Below are 16,817 nucleotides of genomic sequence, written 5' to 3' on the forward strand. Positions count from 1 at the left end.
ATAGATTAGTAACCAAATTACTAGATACAGGTAGGTAGCCGGGTTGGTCTGCAATAGTCAGAACAAAATAAAAAATTAAAAAAATTCTTCCAGTAGCACCTTAGAGACCAACTAAGTTTGTTCTTGGTATGAGCTTTTGTGTATCTTGGTATGCATCATTTTCTTGGTATGCACGCACACGGAAGCTCATACCAAGAACAAACTTAGTTGGTCTCTAAGGTGCTACTGGAAGGATTTTTTTATTTTTTATTTTATTTTTATTTTGTTTCAAATTACTAGGCTTATCATAGGCTTACTTTAGGCTGTGAGCTCTTGTCTCCACAGAAGGATGCCTCAAGGAGAACTGCAGAACCATTATTTCAGTTCACATGGTCAGACAACCCGGGGGTCAAGAATGCTGAGGTCCAAGGTTGCAAGAAGTAGCAAGGTCTGGCCAGGAATGATGAATATTGCTTCCAGCAACTGACTGAGGCTGGAAACCCTGCTTAAGAAGGCTGGTGCCAGCTGGTTCACATCAGGAGCAAGAAGGCTGATCAGTGGCAGGTGGGTTCACTTCACCTTCTGCTCCTTCAGGCTGCTGCTCTGCAGGTGAAGCCGACTCCTGCCCCATGACACTCAGGTGTGACTGGGAGGAGGGGTTAAGCACAGCTCACGGTGTCATCCAGATGGGAAACTGGTTCCCCTCAGCTATGGTTAGTTTAACAGCAAGCCATCATCAGCTGTCACAGTTTGAAGTTGGCTTGGTTTAAAACGAACCATAGTTGATGTTAACCACAGTTTATCAGGCTGGATGATACAACAGACCATGGTTAGCAAGACACAGGAGTAGAGGCACATGAGGGAAGGTGGGGGCCTGACACTCCATGTGGCTCATTCACATAATGCTATGCTAGATGTGTTGCTTAGATGTGGCCTTGGTGTTAGCCTATGAACTGTGAAATCAGGGCCATGCCTTGTTGATACACAGCGAAGGCCCTCCTCGTATGTTTTGTGTTGGTCCTGCACCAAGAGAGTTGTGCTAGGGTGAGGAAGAGTTGCAGCTCAGGGGCAGAGCATCTGCTTTGCTTGCAGAATGTCCTGGGCTCAATCTGCAGCATCTCAGCAGGACTGGAAGATAATGCCTGTCTGAAATCCCAAAGAGCTGCTGCCAGTCAGTGTAGACACTACTGAGCTAGATGAACCAATGGTCTGACTTTTCATAAGGCAGATTCTTCTGTTGCCTTTCACCTCCCCTGTGCTGTGGAGTCGGTGGTAGGAGGCTGTCAGGGTGGTGGGAGCTGCATGAACCACCTTTCCTTTCTCAAAGCAGTCCTAGGTTGGGCAGATGGCGAGAAATGGGCTCCTTGCCTACACTGGTTTGGCAGAGCCTATGGCTTGCCCTGCATCATCTGGCCTCCTTTGTAGCTGTGAGTGGAGGCGGTTGGTGTCATTTCAGCCTCTGGGCATGTTTAGATTTCTGGCACCAGAGAGACTGAAGCACGCCGTGTGCTTTAGAGTGTTTTGAGAGCAGCTCTTTCGTTATGATGGGTTATGAGTACTAATGGGTTCCCTCTTGAGTCTCCCCCTTCCTAGTCTGAGAGCTCTGCTCAGCCTTCGCTTGAACTGTGCAGGCTGAAGGTGTTTGGCTGGTGGGGTTCTCCGTGGACCTTGCAGCCTTTTGCATGTGTGTCTTCAGGGAGGAAGCTGAGTTCTGCCAGTGCCCACCCAGGCCCTGCAAGAAGTTCTCTAGAACAGCAGAGGGAAACCTCTGACCCCTTTTGGTAAACCACACCCACCTGTCAATCACCTGCCACCATGAAACATCTGGCACCAAGATCTGCTATCTTCATTTTAGAAAATGTTTTGCATTCAGAAAATACCCAAGCAGTGTACAGAAACTGAACATATAAATAACACAGAACAGGATATTAAAGCAAAAACCCACAAGAAAAGGACTGTAGAAATAAAATGGACTCATTTTCGAAAGGCTTGGGAGAAATATTTTGAACAAGTGTCCAGACCATAGCACTGTTGGGGCATCCTTCACTTCTGTGGGAAGAGTTACAGGTAGGTAGCCGTGTTGGTCTGCCATAGTCAAAACAAAAAAAAAACAAAAAAGTGCTACTGGAAGGAATTTTTTATTTTATTTTCCTGTGGGAAGAGTATGCCAGAGAGCGGAGGCATGTGCTCAGACCACAGCATGCTTTCTTGCAGGGGCATGTGGCACCAAGCCCTTATCAGCCTTTGGCAAAGTGACGTGGACAATATATGGGGTGGGGGGCTGTTTGTGGCAGCTGCTTTGGCAGTAGACCCAGCCAATGATGTGAGCTTTATTCAGCTCAGAATTCCCACCTACCCTCCTCCTGGCCCTGGCAGCCAGCCTGATCTAGTATGAGGAACATACCCAGGTGGTGCAAAGAACAGGAAATCTGTGTCACTTCTGCACAACACAATTCTTGAAAAATGATCTTCAAATATCCAAAGGGCTGACACATGGAAGATGAAGCAAGCTTGTTTTCTCCTGCTATGATGGATTCATCAAGCTACCAGAAAGGAGAGTCCAAGTAAACATCAGGAAGAACTTTTTGACCGTAAGAGCTGTTTGACAGTGGAATGGTCTCCTTTGGGAGGTTGTGGACTCCTTCCTTGGAGGTTTTAAAGCAGGGGTTGGATGGCCATCTGCCACGGATGCTTTAGCTGAGATTCCTGCAATGCAGGGGGCTGGACTGGATGATCCTCAGGGTCCCTTGCAACTCTGTGATTCTGTGCAGAAGTTCCCAAGTTCAATCCGGAATGGCATCTCCAGGTAGATCTAGTGATGTCCCCTGCCTGAAACCCTGAAGAGTGGCTACCAGTCATTGGGCCTGGAGTAGTGAACTGGATCTGGCTGGTGTTTTAGTTCTAAACTATAACGTTATAGCCGCATCTGTTCCAACTCTACAGACAGAGACTCTCACCTAAGAGATCTACAGCAAACCTTTTTAGAACTAAAATATCTGCCTGATGAAGTTAAACAACAGATCAACAGAGCCAGACTGATACCCAGAGAGAACTTGCTGCAAGACAGACCCAAAAAAGAAAACAACAGAACACCACTAGTAATCACATACAGCTCCCAAGTTAAAACAGTACAACGCATCATCAAAGATCTACAACCTCTCCTAGACAATGACAGTTCTCTTTCTCAGGCTCTGGGAGGAAGACCCTTCATCGCCTACAGACAGCCACCCAATCTTAAACAACAACTCACCCACAATAATACAACAACAGGACTCAACATGGACACTGGTACCAGAGCCTGCAATAAACCCAGATGCCAATTTTGCTGCCACATAAACCTGGACAGCACCATTACTGGCCCCAACAATATCAAACATACCACCTCAGGACTTTTTAATTGCTCATCTTCTAAAATTGTGTATGCAATCAAATGCCAACAGTGCCCTTCAGCTCTCTATATTGGACAAACAGTCCAAACCCTACGCCAAAGGATAAATGGACATAAATCTGATACCAGGAATCACAAGACAGAGAAACCAGTAGGAGAACACTTCAATCTCCCAGGACATTCTATACAAGGTCTCAAAGTAGCTATCTTAATACAAAGGAATTTCAGAAATAGACTGGAAAGAGAAGTGGCTGAATTGCAACTCATTACCAAATTAAAACCACGGAGAGACCTGGTCTGAATAGAGACATTGGATTCTTATCTCATTATACATGACAAAGCTATCTTTAGCCATCTCACCCCTTGCTTTTTCCTTTAAGACTAATTGCAGTTATTAACAGTCATCAACAGGTTTTCCACACCCATCAGCCAATCACCCATTCCCACCACCCTTCTGAGTAATACCCCTCCACTCTCACTATATATAAGGGTCTGGTGACTTCTGTTTCAGTGTATCTGAAGAAGTGTGCATGCACACGAAAGCTCATACCAAGAACAAACTTAGTTGGTCTCTAAGGTGCTACTGGAAGGATTTTTTTAATTTTTATCCTTTTATATATTTGAACATGGCTATCATATCACCCCTTAACCTTCTCTTCGCCAGGCTAAACATACCCAGCTCCCTCAGCCGTTCCTCATAAGGCATCGTTTCCAGGCCTTTGACCATTTTGGTTGCCCTCTTCTGGACACGTTCCAGCTTGTCAGTATCCTTCTTGAACTGTGGTGCCCAGAACTGGACACAGTATTCCAGGTGAGGTCTGACCCGAGCGGAATACAGTGGTACTATTACTTCCCTTGATCTAGATGCTATACTCCTATTGATGCAGCCCAGAATTGCATTGGCTTTTTTAGCTGCTGCATCACACTGTTGACTCATGTCAAGTTGATGGTCTACCAAGACTCCTAGATCCTTTTCACATGTACTGCTCTCAAGCCAGGTGTCACCCATCCTGTATTTGTGCCTTTCATTTTTTTGCCCAAGTGTAGTACTTTACATTTCTCCCTGTTAAAATTCATCTTGTTTGCTTTGGCCCAGTTGTCTAATCTGTTAAGGTCATTTTGAAGTGTGATCCTGTCCTCTGGGGTATTAGCCACCCCTCCCAATTTGGTGTCATCTGCAAACTTGATCAGGATGCCCTCAAGCCCATCATCCAAGTCATTGATAAAGATGTTGAATAAGACTGGGCCTAAGACAGAACCCTGTGACACCCCACTAGTCACTTCTCTCCAGGATGAAGAGGAGCCATTGATGAGCACCCTTTGGGTTAGGTCAGTCAGCCAGTTACAAATCCACTGAATGGTAGCATTGTCTAGCCCAAATTTTACCAGCTTCTTTACAAGAATATCATGGGGCACCTTGTCAAATGCCTTGCTGAAATCAAGATAGACTACATCCACAGTGTTCCCTTCATCTGTCAAAAAATGAGATCAGATTGGTCTGACATGACTTATTTTTCAGAAACCCATGCTGACTTTTAGTGATCACAGCATTCCTTTCTAGGTGCTCACAGACCGTTTGCTTAATGATCTGCTCTAGAATCTTTCCTGGTATTGATGTCAGGCTGACTGGGCGGTGATTGTTTGGGTCCTCTCTTTCCCCCTTTTTGAAAATAGGGACAACATTTGCCCTCCTCCAGTCTGCTAGGACTTCGCCTGTTCTCCAGGAATTCTCAAAGATTACTGGCAGTGGTTCTGAAATCACCTCCGCCACTTCTTTTAATACTCTTGGATTGTTTGTAGGGCAGGTGGGTGTGGCTTAGTAAAGGCGAACTGGGGAGGCCTGGGAACCCTTAATAGAGTCCCACTTCTGGGGCAGGCAGTGGAGAAGGTGGTTGAGTAGTTTTTAATTTAGTGATAGTATCCCTGTAATCTCCAGTATTTTGGCCACCTCATAAGAAGAGAAGACTCCCTAGAAAAGACCCTGATGTTGGGAAAGATGGAGGGCACAAGGAGAAGGGGACGACAGAGGATGAGATGGTTGGACAGTGTTCTCGAAGCGACTGGCATGAGTTTGGCCAAAGTGCGGGAGGCAGTGGAGGATAGGGGTGCCTGGCGTGCTCTGGTCCATGAGGTCACAAAGAGTCGGGCACGACTGAACAACAACAACAAAAATCCCTGTAATATTGGGTTGAGACTAAGGTTGTTGTTTTTCTTTTGATGATATATCTTGTGGTTTTATATTTTGATATTGTTCTGTGAACTACCCTGAGACCCCTGGGTTTAGGGTGATATATAAATGATGATGAGGATGGTGATGATTATGATAATAATAATAAAAATTAAAAAGTCAAACCTCTGTTTTTGAACATCTTTGCTGCTGAACATTTCGGAATCTGAATGCTGAAAACCTGGAAGTGAATGCTTCCGTTTTTGAACAGGCCTCAGAAGTCAAATGGCTTCTGAGGCGCACTTCTCCATTTCCCCCATTGAACAGTCCTTTGATCCTCTGTTTTCAAACATTTCGGAAGTTAAACAGACTTCTGGAATGTATTATATTTGAAAACTGAGGTTCCACTGTAGTAGTAGTAGTAGTAGTAATAATAATAATAATAATAATAATAATAATAAATAATATTATTGTTATAACCTAGTCTGGGACCTTGGGGTGAAGGGTGGGTAGGAAATCAAATGAACAATAAATAACCCAATGTGTCCTACTTTGTGTGAGACAGTTTCCTGTGTGCGCAAAGTGATCTGTTTGAAGTGATTTTTAAGTGAGTGTTTAGAGTGGAGAGTTAGAAGATGCTGCATATAGTATTGAGATGGATGACCTTTAATGCCAGTTTGACTTGCAAATTTTAACTTCTCCCATGTGGGCACTCTCTGCGCAGCAGAATCAACCCCACATCAAGCCAGGCCCTCCCCACATCTGATTTGCCCTCTTCCCTTCTGCATCTGCCAAAATAAAGTGGTGCAAGGCTTCCCCCAGAAGTCACACTCCATTGCAGGAGCCACAGGGATGCCTCACTGAGGGTGCAATGAAATCCAGTTGTGCCCACAAATAGCATGTGCTGCCTTCACAGCAGATCTGGTCAGTGGAATAAACGCTCTGTACGTGTGGGCACAACCAGGGTCAAACAGTACACGTGTGTGACTGCACAAGTTCCATATGTAGAAGGGTGTCATTCAGAGTATAAGAGTTTAAACTCTGGACTGTGAGAGTTGATTATCAGGATAGTTTTTATATTGGCATATGTATGTAGAATCACAGAATCGTAGAGCTGGAAGGGACTCTGAGGGTCATCTAGTACAGACCCCTGCAATGCAGGAATCTCAACTGAAGCATCCATATGTGTATGTATATGTATATTAAGCTTATAATGTGCTTGTAGGTTCACATGTTTTGTGTTTTTGTGTGAAAATGTTTATGGAAAAGATTTGTTGTTGAGTTTTGCAATATTACCTTCTTTTTATAAGTAAGTAAACCACAGAGCCTAGGGCTTGCTGATCAGAAGGTCGGTGGTTTGAATCCCCGCGACGGGGTGAGCTCCCGTTGCTCGGTCTCAGCTCCTGACCACCTAGCAGTTCGAAAGCACGTCAAAGTGCAAGTAGATAAATAGGTACTGCTCCGGCAGGAAGGTAAACGGCGTTTCTGTGCGCTGCTCTGGTTCACCAGAAGCAGCTTTGTCATGCTGGCCACCTGACCCGGAAGCTGTACGCCAGCTCCCTCGGCCAGTAACGTGAGATGAGCACCGCAACCCCAGAGTGACATGACTGGACCTAACGGTCAGGGGTCCCTTTACCTTTACCTTTAAATACAAATTAATGCTTTAACATCAAATAATAGAAAGGTAGAATCCTTTGAAGGTGACTCGGTAACTGCAGTTAATCCAGAATGCAGCTGCCAGGCTAGTGACTGGGACTGGCCGCCTGGACCATATAACACTGGCCCTAAAAGACCTACATTGGCTCCCCGTACGTTTCTGAACACAGTTCAGTGTTGCTGCTGACCTTTAAATCTCTAAATGGCTTTGGCCCTGTATGTCTGAAGGAGCATCTCCACTCCCATCGTTCTGCCCAGACACTGAGGTCCAGCTCCGAGGGCCTTCTGGTGGTTCCCTCATTGTGAGAAGGGAGGTTACAGGGAAGCGGGCAAAGGGCCTTCTTGGTTGTTGTGCCCGCCCACCAGATGTCAAAGAGATAATCAATTATACTACATTCTGTAGACATCTGTATTGGGACTCTTTTAATGTCTGAAGTATCTTGTTTTATATTCTGTAGGAAGTCACCCAGGGTGGCAGGGGCAACCCAGTCAGATGGGCGGGGTACAAGTAATTAATTATTGTCATAGTGATAGTAATATTTATTGTTATTATGCTTCCCAATAAATGTCCTTTAAGCCTAGTAGACAGCTATGCAGGACAGTCCACACCCTGGCCTTGCGGAGGGAGGGCTTCCCCAAAGAGGCTGGCAGGGTGCCAGTGTGCTGTTTTCTCTCTGCTGGGCTTCTGGAGGAGGTGCTTCTTTCACTGAACCTTCCTCCAGTGAAACCTCAGACACAATTCCTCTCTTTCCCTGCCCAGCCCAACATCCCAGTATGCAAATGCACATCTGAGGCCTAATGGCCTGGCAGTCAGAGCATTTCAGTGCCCCTCCTAACCAGCACAACCAGTGTCAGCAGCGGAGACAATGCGCACCCTGTTCCCTCCTTGCGGAGCGATGGAACGGACCTTCAAAATAATAGCCTGCCTCTGGGGGGAAAAGAACAACAACTGTGCTGTGTGCCAAGTGGCTGAGAACTGGATCTGGCCCACTCCTCCATGGGCCAGGTTGTGGTCGGCCAGGCCAGTTGCTACTGGCAACACATCCATTGAACCCGCCAAGGCACCCTTGGCTCAAACCAAAGCCCACCCAGCCCAACATCCAGTTCTCACAGTGGCCAAGACAGTGACCCTGGAAGCCCACAAGCAGAGCGTTCTGCTCACAACCCCCAGCGACTGGGTTCAGAGGCCTCCTTCCTGCCCCTGGTGCTGGAAGAAATGCAGAGCCATCACGATTGGAAGCCTTTGATGGCCTGATCCAGACACATGAATTGGTTCACCCCTTTGAAAGCCATCCAAGTTGGTGGTCATTGCTACATCTTGTGGTAACCAAGTCCATAGTTTAGGTCTGTAAAGAAATCCTTCCTTTTTCCTTGCCCTGAATTTCGCCACGTTCAGCTTCATTGGATGGCCCCACTGGGTTCTCATATGATGAGACCTAGAAAAACACCTCCTATCCAATTTCTCCTCACAGCACCTCTGTCATTCCCACCTTTACTCATTGAGTTATCCACCCAAACCCCCACGTTTCATTTTGTCAGCTCAGCCTCCATCAGAATATGTGAGGTTGGCATTATTTTGCTCCAGTCAATGTACATCACTTTATACTTGCCTTAGCTGAGCCACATTTGACATTTTACTGCCTTTTCAGTCAGCTTGTTGTGACATCATTGTTCATGAAGAATGCCAGCTGCCTAATGAAAGCTGGCTCTTTCCACACTAAGCTGGTCTTTAAGGCACTGTAGGATGTATTGCGTGCTAGTTCTTTTTATAGTAGACCTATTGAAATTAGGTTTCTGTTACTAGCATCAATTTCTGTGGGTCTCCTTAGCTGCTTGGATCAGTCAGGGCGACCCCTTGACCCTCTTGACCAATAAAAACTTAGCAGGGAGGGGGCAAGCTGGTTGGGCTGGGGAGGTCATGGATGCCTCCTTGTGAGAGGGGGTGGTCCCTGCTTGCTTGAAGAAGGCAGAGGTGAAACCACTTCTCAAGAATCCCTCCCTGGATTTGTCATGACGCACGCACACATTGCGATGCCCCGCCCCCAGGGGTGCCTCTTGGTTTCCCGCCCCGGGCAGCCAAGGGGCTAGGAACGCCCCTGGTAAAGTGCATGTGCTCTGAGCACTGTTTAATGCAGCCTTTTCTACAAGTAGGCATTGCTGGCCATGGTTGCCAGGCCTGACTGCCCAGCAGGCACACAGGACCACACTGGAGACTGGGAGCCTCCAGGCTGTGAGTCCTCACCAGACAGTGGTTGGAGAGGTCTCTGTTTATTCCTGCTTGCGGTGTCTTTCCCCTTTGGACCAGGAGAGCCTATAAGTAGCATCTCTTGGCTTGCTTAGTCCTTGAAATAGAGCTGTGGGAAGAGGAGGGCCCAAAATAGTCCGGCAGAGGGAGACACCCTGCATGTCCCAAGCCCAGCTGCCCGTCTATTGCTGGCCTTGGCATCAGGCAGCCCTTGGCTTTGGCATCCCAAACCCAAGCAACAACTTAAGTTCTCTTCAGTGGGTATTTGAGAACGCAGCTGGATTTGCTATTGTGCAGGTTCCTGTCCCAAAGTCTGGTGTGTAATTAGAGGGAACAAGTTTCTTTGACAAAATCTGGGCCTTGAGTGCCACAGCTGGTGGGATGGCCCGGCTAATCCTGGGATGTGCTGAATCACAAGTGCTTCCGCTGAGTTGTGACTTGTGGAAGACCCTCCAGCCGTGCGCCCCCCCCCCCTTCACTGCCTTCTGCCAGAGATGTCCCAGTTGGTGCTGGTTAGTGACGAGCTGTTAGGAGGGCTGAAGCATGGAAAGCAAGGCCAGCATTTCAATTTCAAAGGGCTAGTTTGAGAGCTAAAGCAGCTAATTAAAGAGGGATGATATTCCAAGGAATTGGCACTGTTGAGCATGAAGACAACTGTTTCTTTAAAGGTTCCCTGGGTGGCAACAGCCTGAGAACCGGGAAAGGCAGGATCCGAAAGGGGACAGAAATGGGAAATTGGTTTGGGTATTCAGGAGGCTGTGTAGTTTTTACAACACATGCCTGTAGGGTTCTCAAGGCATTATAGTATAACATAATAAAGAAGCTGGTGTTTCTAAATTATGGAAATCTAGAGAGCGGGAGTGAACAGTAGAAGGAGGTTTGAGGGTGACAGAGGTGGAATGTACACATAAGAAATACTGTGAAAATGCTTTTCTAAATAATGTTTTGAAAAATATATTGAATTTGCCATAGCTCACCGTCACTATCTAGTGTCACATTTGTGTATTGCACTTTCAACACACTTGAGCCGTTTTATTTGCAGCTTTATAGCTGCATCCAGAGAGACAAACACAATATTCATGGTGATTTTCCTGTGTTTTCTGAACTTTACCCAGGTGTGTCTTTTCCACCTCTGTAGAGGAAGTGTGTGTGGCAAGCAGTTGAATCTGTCTTTGGGGGTGGCAGTGTTCTCCCTAGGCCAGAGCTTTCCAAGCTTGTGTCGTGCGAACATTCCTGGCGCTCCTCCTGGGGCTGGAAAAGGGTTAGTTTAAGCTCTGGTTTGATAGTAAAACTGAATTGCTGTGTCGTGAAAAGATGCATGTCTAAACAGTGTGTCACCAACATGAAAAGTTTGGAAAGCTCTGCCCTAGGTCTTGTCTCACCAGCCTTGCCATGCTCAAGGGAGTCAGGTGAGGTCAGGCCCTGTCTCCCACCCAGGCAGAGGGGGCTCCTGGACTGCCCTCTGCTTTTTATGATATGCCTACTTAAGAGTAAGAGGGAGGCAGCATCAGTGGTGGAATTTGGGGTTCTAGTCCATCATTTCCGTTGCAGGAGTGCGGGCATTGTCTTCTGCAGACTCCCCCCTTCCTTATGTTTTTTCATGTTGAGGGTGGTTGCACCACGAGTGAAGAAGGGAGAGGCCAGGGAAAACCTTTCGGTCAGAGCCGTGTTTGCTTTGTTGTCTGGCTCTAGGGCCAAGAGCCCCCTTTGGACTCAACAGCTTCTTGCATGCTCTGGTTCTGCTCATGTGTGAAGCTTCTTGTTTGCCTCATTTTCAGGGAGTGGAGATGGCCAGGGGCAGATCCTGCAGCGCTTTCCAGAGAAGGACTGGGAGGACAACCCTTTCCCCCAGGGCATTGAACTGGTGAGTAGGGGGGCTGAGAGTGGCTGCAGACCACAGTCTGGCATTCCCAGACCTCAGCTCTGTCATCCCCATCTCATGGCATACAGTGGGTTTAAGGGAAACGGGAGCAGCGGAGAAGCAGTTGGCACCAGGGTTGGTGGGTTGCAGCTATTATTTATTTATTTATTTATTTATTTGTGCATTTTCCAGCATTTGATATATACAACTTCCAGATACTCTTCTTTATCTCTAATCTCAAAACTTCCCATCCCATCCCTCCGTGGTTTCCTATTTGTTCCTAGTTATGCTGCATATCTTCTTACATCAACCATTTTCAGTTTATAACCTAGTTGTTGTTTCTGCTGCTCACATATCTAGTCCCTCCTGAAGGTTTATTTGACCATTGTACCTCTTTAAATATTCTCCAAAGAGATCATGATTAAAAATGGATAACGGAGGAGTGGAAATACCTTAGGCTACATGCAGCTTCCTATGTGCCTGACCATTGGCCATGCTGGCTGGAGATGAGGAGAGGTGAAGCCCTTCAGTGTCTGTCCTTGGAGCTGTGCAGATAAAGTCTGTCACTCGGCCAGGCTCTTGAAAGCCCTTCTCTTCCTCCTCCTCCTCCTGCCTAATACCAGCCCTGAGCCCCGCTGAGCCTCTTTTTTGTCCAGAGATGAGTCTCCAGCTTTGTGAATGTTCTTCTCATCATTGGGTCACAAAACCAAAGAGTGGCAGGCCCAAGTCTTATCTGTCCTCACCCCCATGAGCTAGCCCACCTGCTTGTCAATCGCCTGATGTCATTATGGCATCAAATGATTGCCATGTGGGTTGTTCCACCCACCTGCCAAAGTTTGCCCTGAAACCACTTTCCCCCTGTTTTTAATGCAAACTGCTTGGTACTCCTGGAGGAAGGTGCCTTCCTGCCACCCATTGGGCTGGTGCTGGGGGCTTGCTTTGCTTCTGGAGCAGAAAGTGTTTTGTCTTGAACTGGAAGGGCAAAGCTCTGTTATAACAGCAGTTTCAATGCAAATCATTTCATACTGCAGTTCCCACTGCCCATTGGTTGACTGGCAGTGGGAGAGCACTGGGCTCCAGCATACCTTAAGCCTCTGATTGTTCCTTTGTAGCCACATGAGTTCCTGACCCACACCTGGTGTCACCTGTGACGGCAGGTAGGCCTGGACCTGAGCCCAAGAGCTTTCTCCTCTCCTGCGGTTTCTAGCAACTAGAGTTCAGAAGCATTTCTTCCTCTGACTGGAGGGCACAGCAGATCCATTGAGGCGAGGAGCCATTGGTAGCCTCTCCTCCTCAATGAATTTGTCTAATCCTTCTTTCAAGCTATCCAGGCTGGTGGCCATCACTGCCTGGGAACGTCAGTTTGCTGGCAGATTTCAAGCCACCTCCTTCAGGGTGCAGAAAACGGAGTGACATTTCATAAATGGTTGACGTTAGCCCATTACTTCATCTTTATATTTAGTCTCTTGCAGTTCAATCGAATAGTTTGAAATGTTAGAACTGAGTTTTGAAATAAAGTTTTGAAAATTAAGGAGATGGGAAGCAATGTTAGGACTGAGTGGTTGCGGAAAGGTTGCAGATCAGAAGGAGATGAAGCTCCCCTCTTCCTTTAAGCTGAAATCTTTGCTTGCTCCAGTTGATTCACATATATGAGGGAACGGAAGCAAGCAGTGTTCTCCCTCAGAGAGACAGGCGGGCTTTCTCCACACCTTTTGGCTTTGAGCTAACCATAACACGAAAAGCCCCATTGTCACTTCATTCACTTTCAGAGCAGGGAGCTCTTTGTCACCCCCCCCGTTGTCTTGTCAGCTGGATTTCGTTAGGCCTCTTTGTGCGTTTTTCTTTCTCTTCCTTACCACCAACATTTTCTGTGCTTTAAACACAAGCAGAAGGCTTCCACACTTTTCTCCACCACCCGTGATGCGTAGCAGCTCTCTGTACAGTGGTACGTCAGGTTACAAATGCTTCGGGTCACAGACACTTCAGGTTGCAAACTCTGCTAACCCAGAAGTAGTACCTCCGGTTGCGAACTTTGCCCCAGGATGAGAATGGAAATTGCGTGCTGGTGGCGTGGTGACAGTTTCGGGTTATGAATTAAGTTCATAACCCGATCTACCACTGTATTTGTGTCCACAATGTTTGCATTTTAGTGACAGTTGAGATCATAAAGATTCTATTCCAGCTGCTGAATTAGGGCAGCTCTTCCTGAGTCTTATTTCTCGGACGCCAGCTTGTAGGCCAGCTCCTGTGAGCTCCCACGGCTACAGTGCTCTTCCACGTTTGCCAGTCTTCCATCCCGAGGCCGTTTGCCTCAAGCCCTTCCTTTCTCTGGATGCCCCTCCCTGATGGCTGTGGGCATCAGCAAGAGGGGGCACGGGAAACACTCTCTGCAGCTTGGCTGAACTCAGGAAGCCTTTGTGGCTGCATCTCCAGCCTTGAGTGCTCTGTGCCGAGGGGCCTGGGATGGTTTGCCTTCCACAATACTCTGCTAGGTACCATTTATTTCTGTTGCTGCCCTGATGGAGGGAAGACGGGGAGGAGGGACAGGTTGCTGGAGGCAGCACAGTGGGTGGGGTGGGTTTGCCATCTTGGGCCAGGCTTGGCTTGGAAGTGGATGGGCAGGTGTGGGCTGGTGCCTGTTGCACCTGCAATGTGCCCCAGAGGGTGGGACCGGCTGGCCTGGTGTCACTGCCAGCTGGGGACGCTTGGTGTTGGCCTCACCCAGGAGGCCGGCAGACAGAAAGAGCTTTCTGGGGTGGATCCACCACTCCCAGGTCCTCCTGGGAATTTGGGCTTGCCTGTCTGTGGGCAAACACTTCAGAGCCTTTTTCAGGGTTGGTTCGGGAGCTTCCTTGTGAGTAAGTACTGTGTTTAGGGGAACCTCTGCCCCGCCCTCTGCAGGGCGTGTACGGGAGAACCTCTGGCCATGGGCCAAGGAGTTTGCATCCTGCTTCTGAAGGCGAACCTTATTGTGTTGGAACAAAGGGTGCAGGCTGGCTTCTCCTCTGCCTCTTGGCTCCAGGGGGTGGCCTTAGGGCTCTGCTCAGTTGGGGCCCAGGGGCCTGGCGCTCCCACAGGGATGGGGCATCCTGAGCCCCACCTGCACTGGGAAGAGAGGCCTGCTCAGCTGCCTCCTTGCCTTTGCTCTTGCAGTTTTGCCAGCCAAGCGGGTGGCAGCTCTTCAGTGAGAGAAACCCCCCAACCTTCTTCATTGCTGTCCTGACCGACATCAACTCGGAGCGCCACTACTGTGCCTGCTTCACTTTCTGGGAGGCGATTGAGAGCAGCCAGGTAAGGGGGGCAGCGGGCTTCCCTGGGTATTTGTGGCACTCGCAGGGCAGACCTGCCTCCGAGGACGAGCCCCACAAAGCGTGATGGGCATTGGCACCAGCCTCGTGAAGGTGGCTGCCCTCAGCCAGCAGGACGGCCTGACCCCTTTCTCTCCTGACAGCTACAGAACCACCTTAGGAACGAGGAGGAGGAGGAGGAGGTGGCCACCCTCATCCAGCCAGCCCAGCTCTTCGCCCCAAAGAGTTTGGTGCTCGTCTCCCGCTTGGACCACGCAGAGGTCTTCCGGGTAAGGTTGGGGGGGGGTGGCGTTGGAGGCCAGAGAAGCCTCTGCCTGAGGGATTCCACCATGAGCTAAGCCCTCTGCTCCTCCGCTCCCTGAGTGGCCGGCCCATGCCTCCCGGGCACTGCCTGCCAGGGGCAACTGATGGGAAGGGCCGGCCATGCGGAGACCTTCCATGTGGAGCCGCCATTTCTTTGCTCTCTTTATAGCTCTGCTCCTAAACAGCACAGAAGGTGAAGCTACCTCCTGGCCCCTTCTTCTGCCTTGGGGTTGAAGCTCTCCTGGGGGGGGGGCTCCCTATTTTGAGCAGGTCTCTTCTGTCTTTTGTCCCTGGCCAATGACCCACCAGAATGTCAACTTACCCTGTTTCACCTGCAGAACTGTCTGGGGCTAGTTTACACCATCTTTGTGGACGGACTGAACACCTCCCTGGAGACGGTCATCGGGAGCCTCCTGACCTGCACCATCCCCATCACAGGAGGTGCCCAGGTGGGTTCCTGATGCCCTCTGGCATTTCCACCAGGCTGCCCTCTAGGCAAGATAGAGCCCTGTGATTGCTGGGGAGCAGCACTGTGGGCTGATGTGGCCAGGAGTCCCCAGCAGCCGACTGCTGAGCTCCAAGGGAAGGATAGGTAGCACTCCCTCGCTTGCTTGGGCTGCCCAGGATGGATCCTCCTCTGCTTGGCGCTCAGTCCTGCTTCTCATGCATCGCAGGGAGTGATCAGGCGAAAGATACCTGGCTGGAGAGTGGCAGTGCCTTTCAAGCAGCTTCATGGGGCTGGCTGGGTGAGCGCTTCCCTGGCCAGGGGGCTGAGACCTCTTCTGATCCCAGCTTGCCAGGCACCCTGTGGGCAGGGAGAGCTTGCACAGCTGGCAGCGTGCTAAGAGGATGGTTCTGGCTTTGTGGATCCTGCTCCAAGAGCGGCTGGCTGGCCGGCTGGCTGGGCAGCCCATGCCTCTCCTGGCTCTCTTGTGGGGTGTCCCCTTGTGCTCTTGGCTTGCTGTGTCCCGCTTGGCGTGCTGCCTCTCCCTCTCATGTGGCTGTCTGCCTGCCTGTCTGCCCGCCTGCCTGTGTACCGCACCGTGTTTCTAATTTTCTGTGCTGTTTCTGTCTGTCTCTATCTCAGCCTGACATGGAGGACGAAGGAGCGGTATGCACAACTTTTCTCTCCTCGGGGCTGCCTCCTTCTGTGGGAGGAGGAGGAGGCATTTTGGGGGCTGAGGTGGTGCTGCTTCAGTGCGTCCCTCTCAGGAAAGATCAGCACACAGCTCTCTGCGGCCCTTGGTGTGGGGCAGTGCCTACGAGTTGGGGAGGGGGTTGGGGACTGAGAGAGAACAGAAAAGGAGGGGAGAAGAGCAAGTGTCCTGCCGGGGGGGGGGGGGGCAAAGGCTTCATAGCCAGCATTGAATGTCGAGTCCACAGCCCAGCACCTGCTTCACATGTATGCTGACGAGGTCCTTCTGCAGTGCCTGGAAGCTCCCAGTGAGCTGGACATATGTTCCACCATCTGCCTGTCCTCTTCTCTGTGTCTCTTTGTCTGTCTCTCTTTCTCACTGTCTCCTTGGTGCAAGTGCTCTTCAGCCCAAGCTCTGAGAGCCCCTTCCTGGCAGCGGGCCTGCAGTTGGCCCTGGAGGCAGGGCGCTCCCCTCCCCATGTGCACCCCCTTGGGTGAGGGATGTCTTGGGGGGGCGCTTCCTGCCAGTCTGCCTTCTGGAGCCCAGGGGAGGAGCAAAGGGCTTCTTGCTTCCGGAAGCCACTTCCAGGTCTTCTGCTGGGCTGTCCCTGACTGACTGCTGGCCGTGGGGATTGTGTTTGTCTCTTCCAGAGGACAATCTCTCTGGGCGCAGGCGACAGGCAGGTGATCCAGACGCCCATCAATGATTCCCTTCCCATCAGCAACTGCAGTGTGGCCCTCCTCTTCCGACAGCTCGGTGAGACCCGCCTCAGGC

The 16,817-nt window shown here is 49.6% G+C and overlaps 1 protein-coding gene across 9 annotated transcripts in view; it reads left to right on the top strand.

The window, feature by feature from the left end:
* The window catches only part of SBF1 (SET binding factor 1), a 43,524-nt gene that overhangs the window by 11,002 nt on the left and 15,705 nt on the right, over positions 1 to 16,817 (top strand). For 4 of the 9 annotated variants that reach the window (XM_033163267.1, XM_033163271.1, XM_033163272.1 and 1 more), the window contains exons 2-7: positions 11,214 to 11,299; positions 14,450 to 14,587; positions 14,748 to 14,873; positions 15,246 to 15,356; positions 15,995 to 16,018; positions 16,694 to 16,799. In XM_033163267.1, coding sequence (XP_033019158.1) covers positions 11,214 to 11,299; positions 14,450 to 14,587; positions 14,748 to 14,873; positions 15,246 to 15,356; positions 15,995 to 16,018; positions 16,694 to 16,799 — 591 coding nt within the window. The remainder of the gene's footprint in view (positions 1 to 11,213; positions 11,300 to 14,449; positions 14,588 to 14,747; positions 14,874 to 15,245; positions 15,357 to 15,994; positions 16,019 to 16,693; positions 16,800 to 16,817) is intronic. The other 5 variants (XM_033163269.1, XM_033163274.1, XM_033163270.1 and 2 more) reach the window with 3 other exon arrangements.

Source organism: Lacerta agilis, chromosome 10, assembly GCF_009819535.1.
Source record: "Lacerta agilis isolate rLacAgi1 chromosome 10, rLacAgi1.pri, whole genome shotgun sequence".
Classification (NCBI taxonomy): domain Eukaryota; kingdom Metazoa; phylum Chordata; class Lepidosauria; order Squamata; family Lacertidae; genus Lacerta; species Lacerta agilis.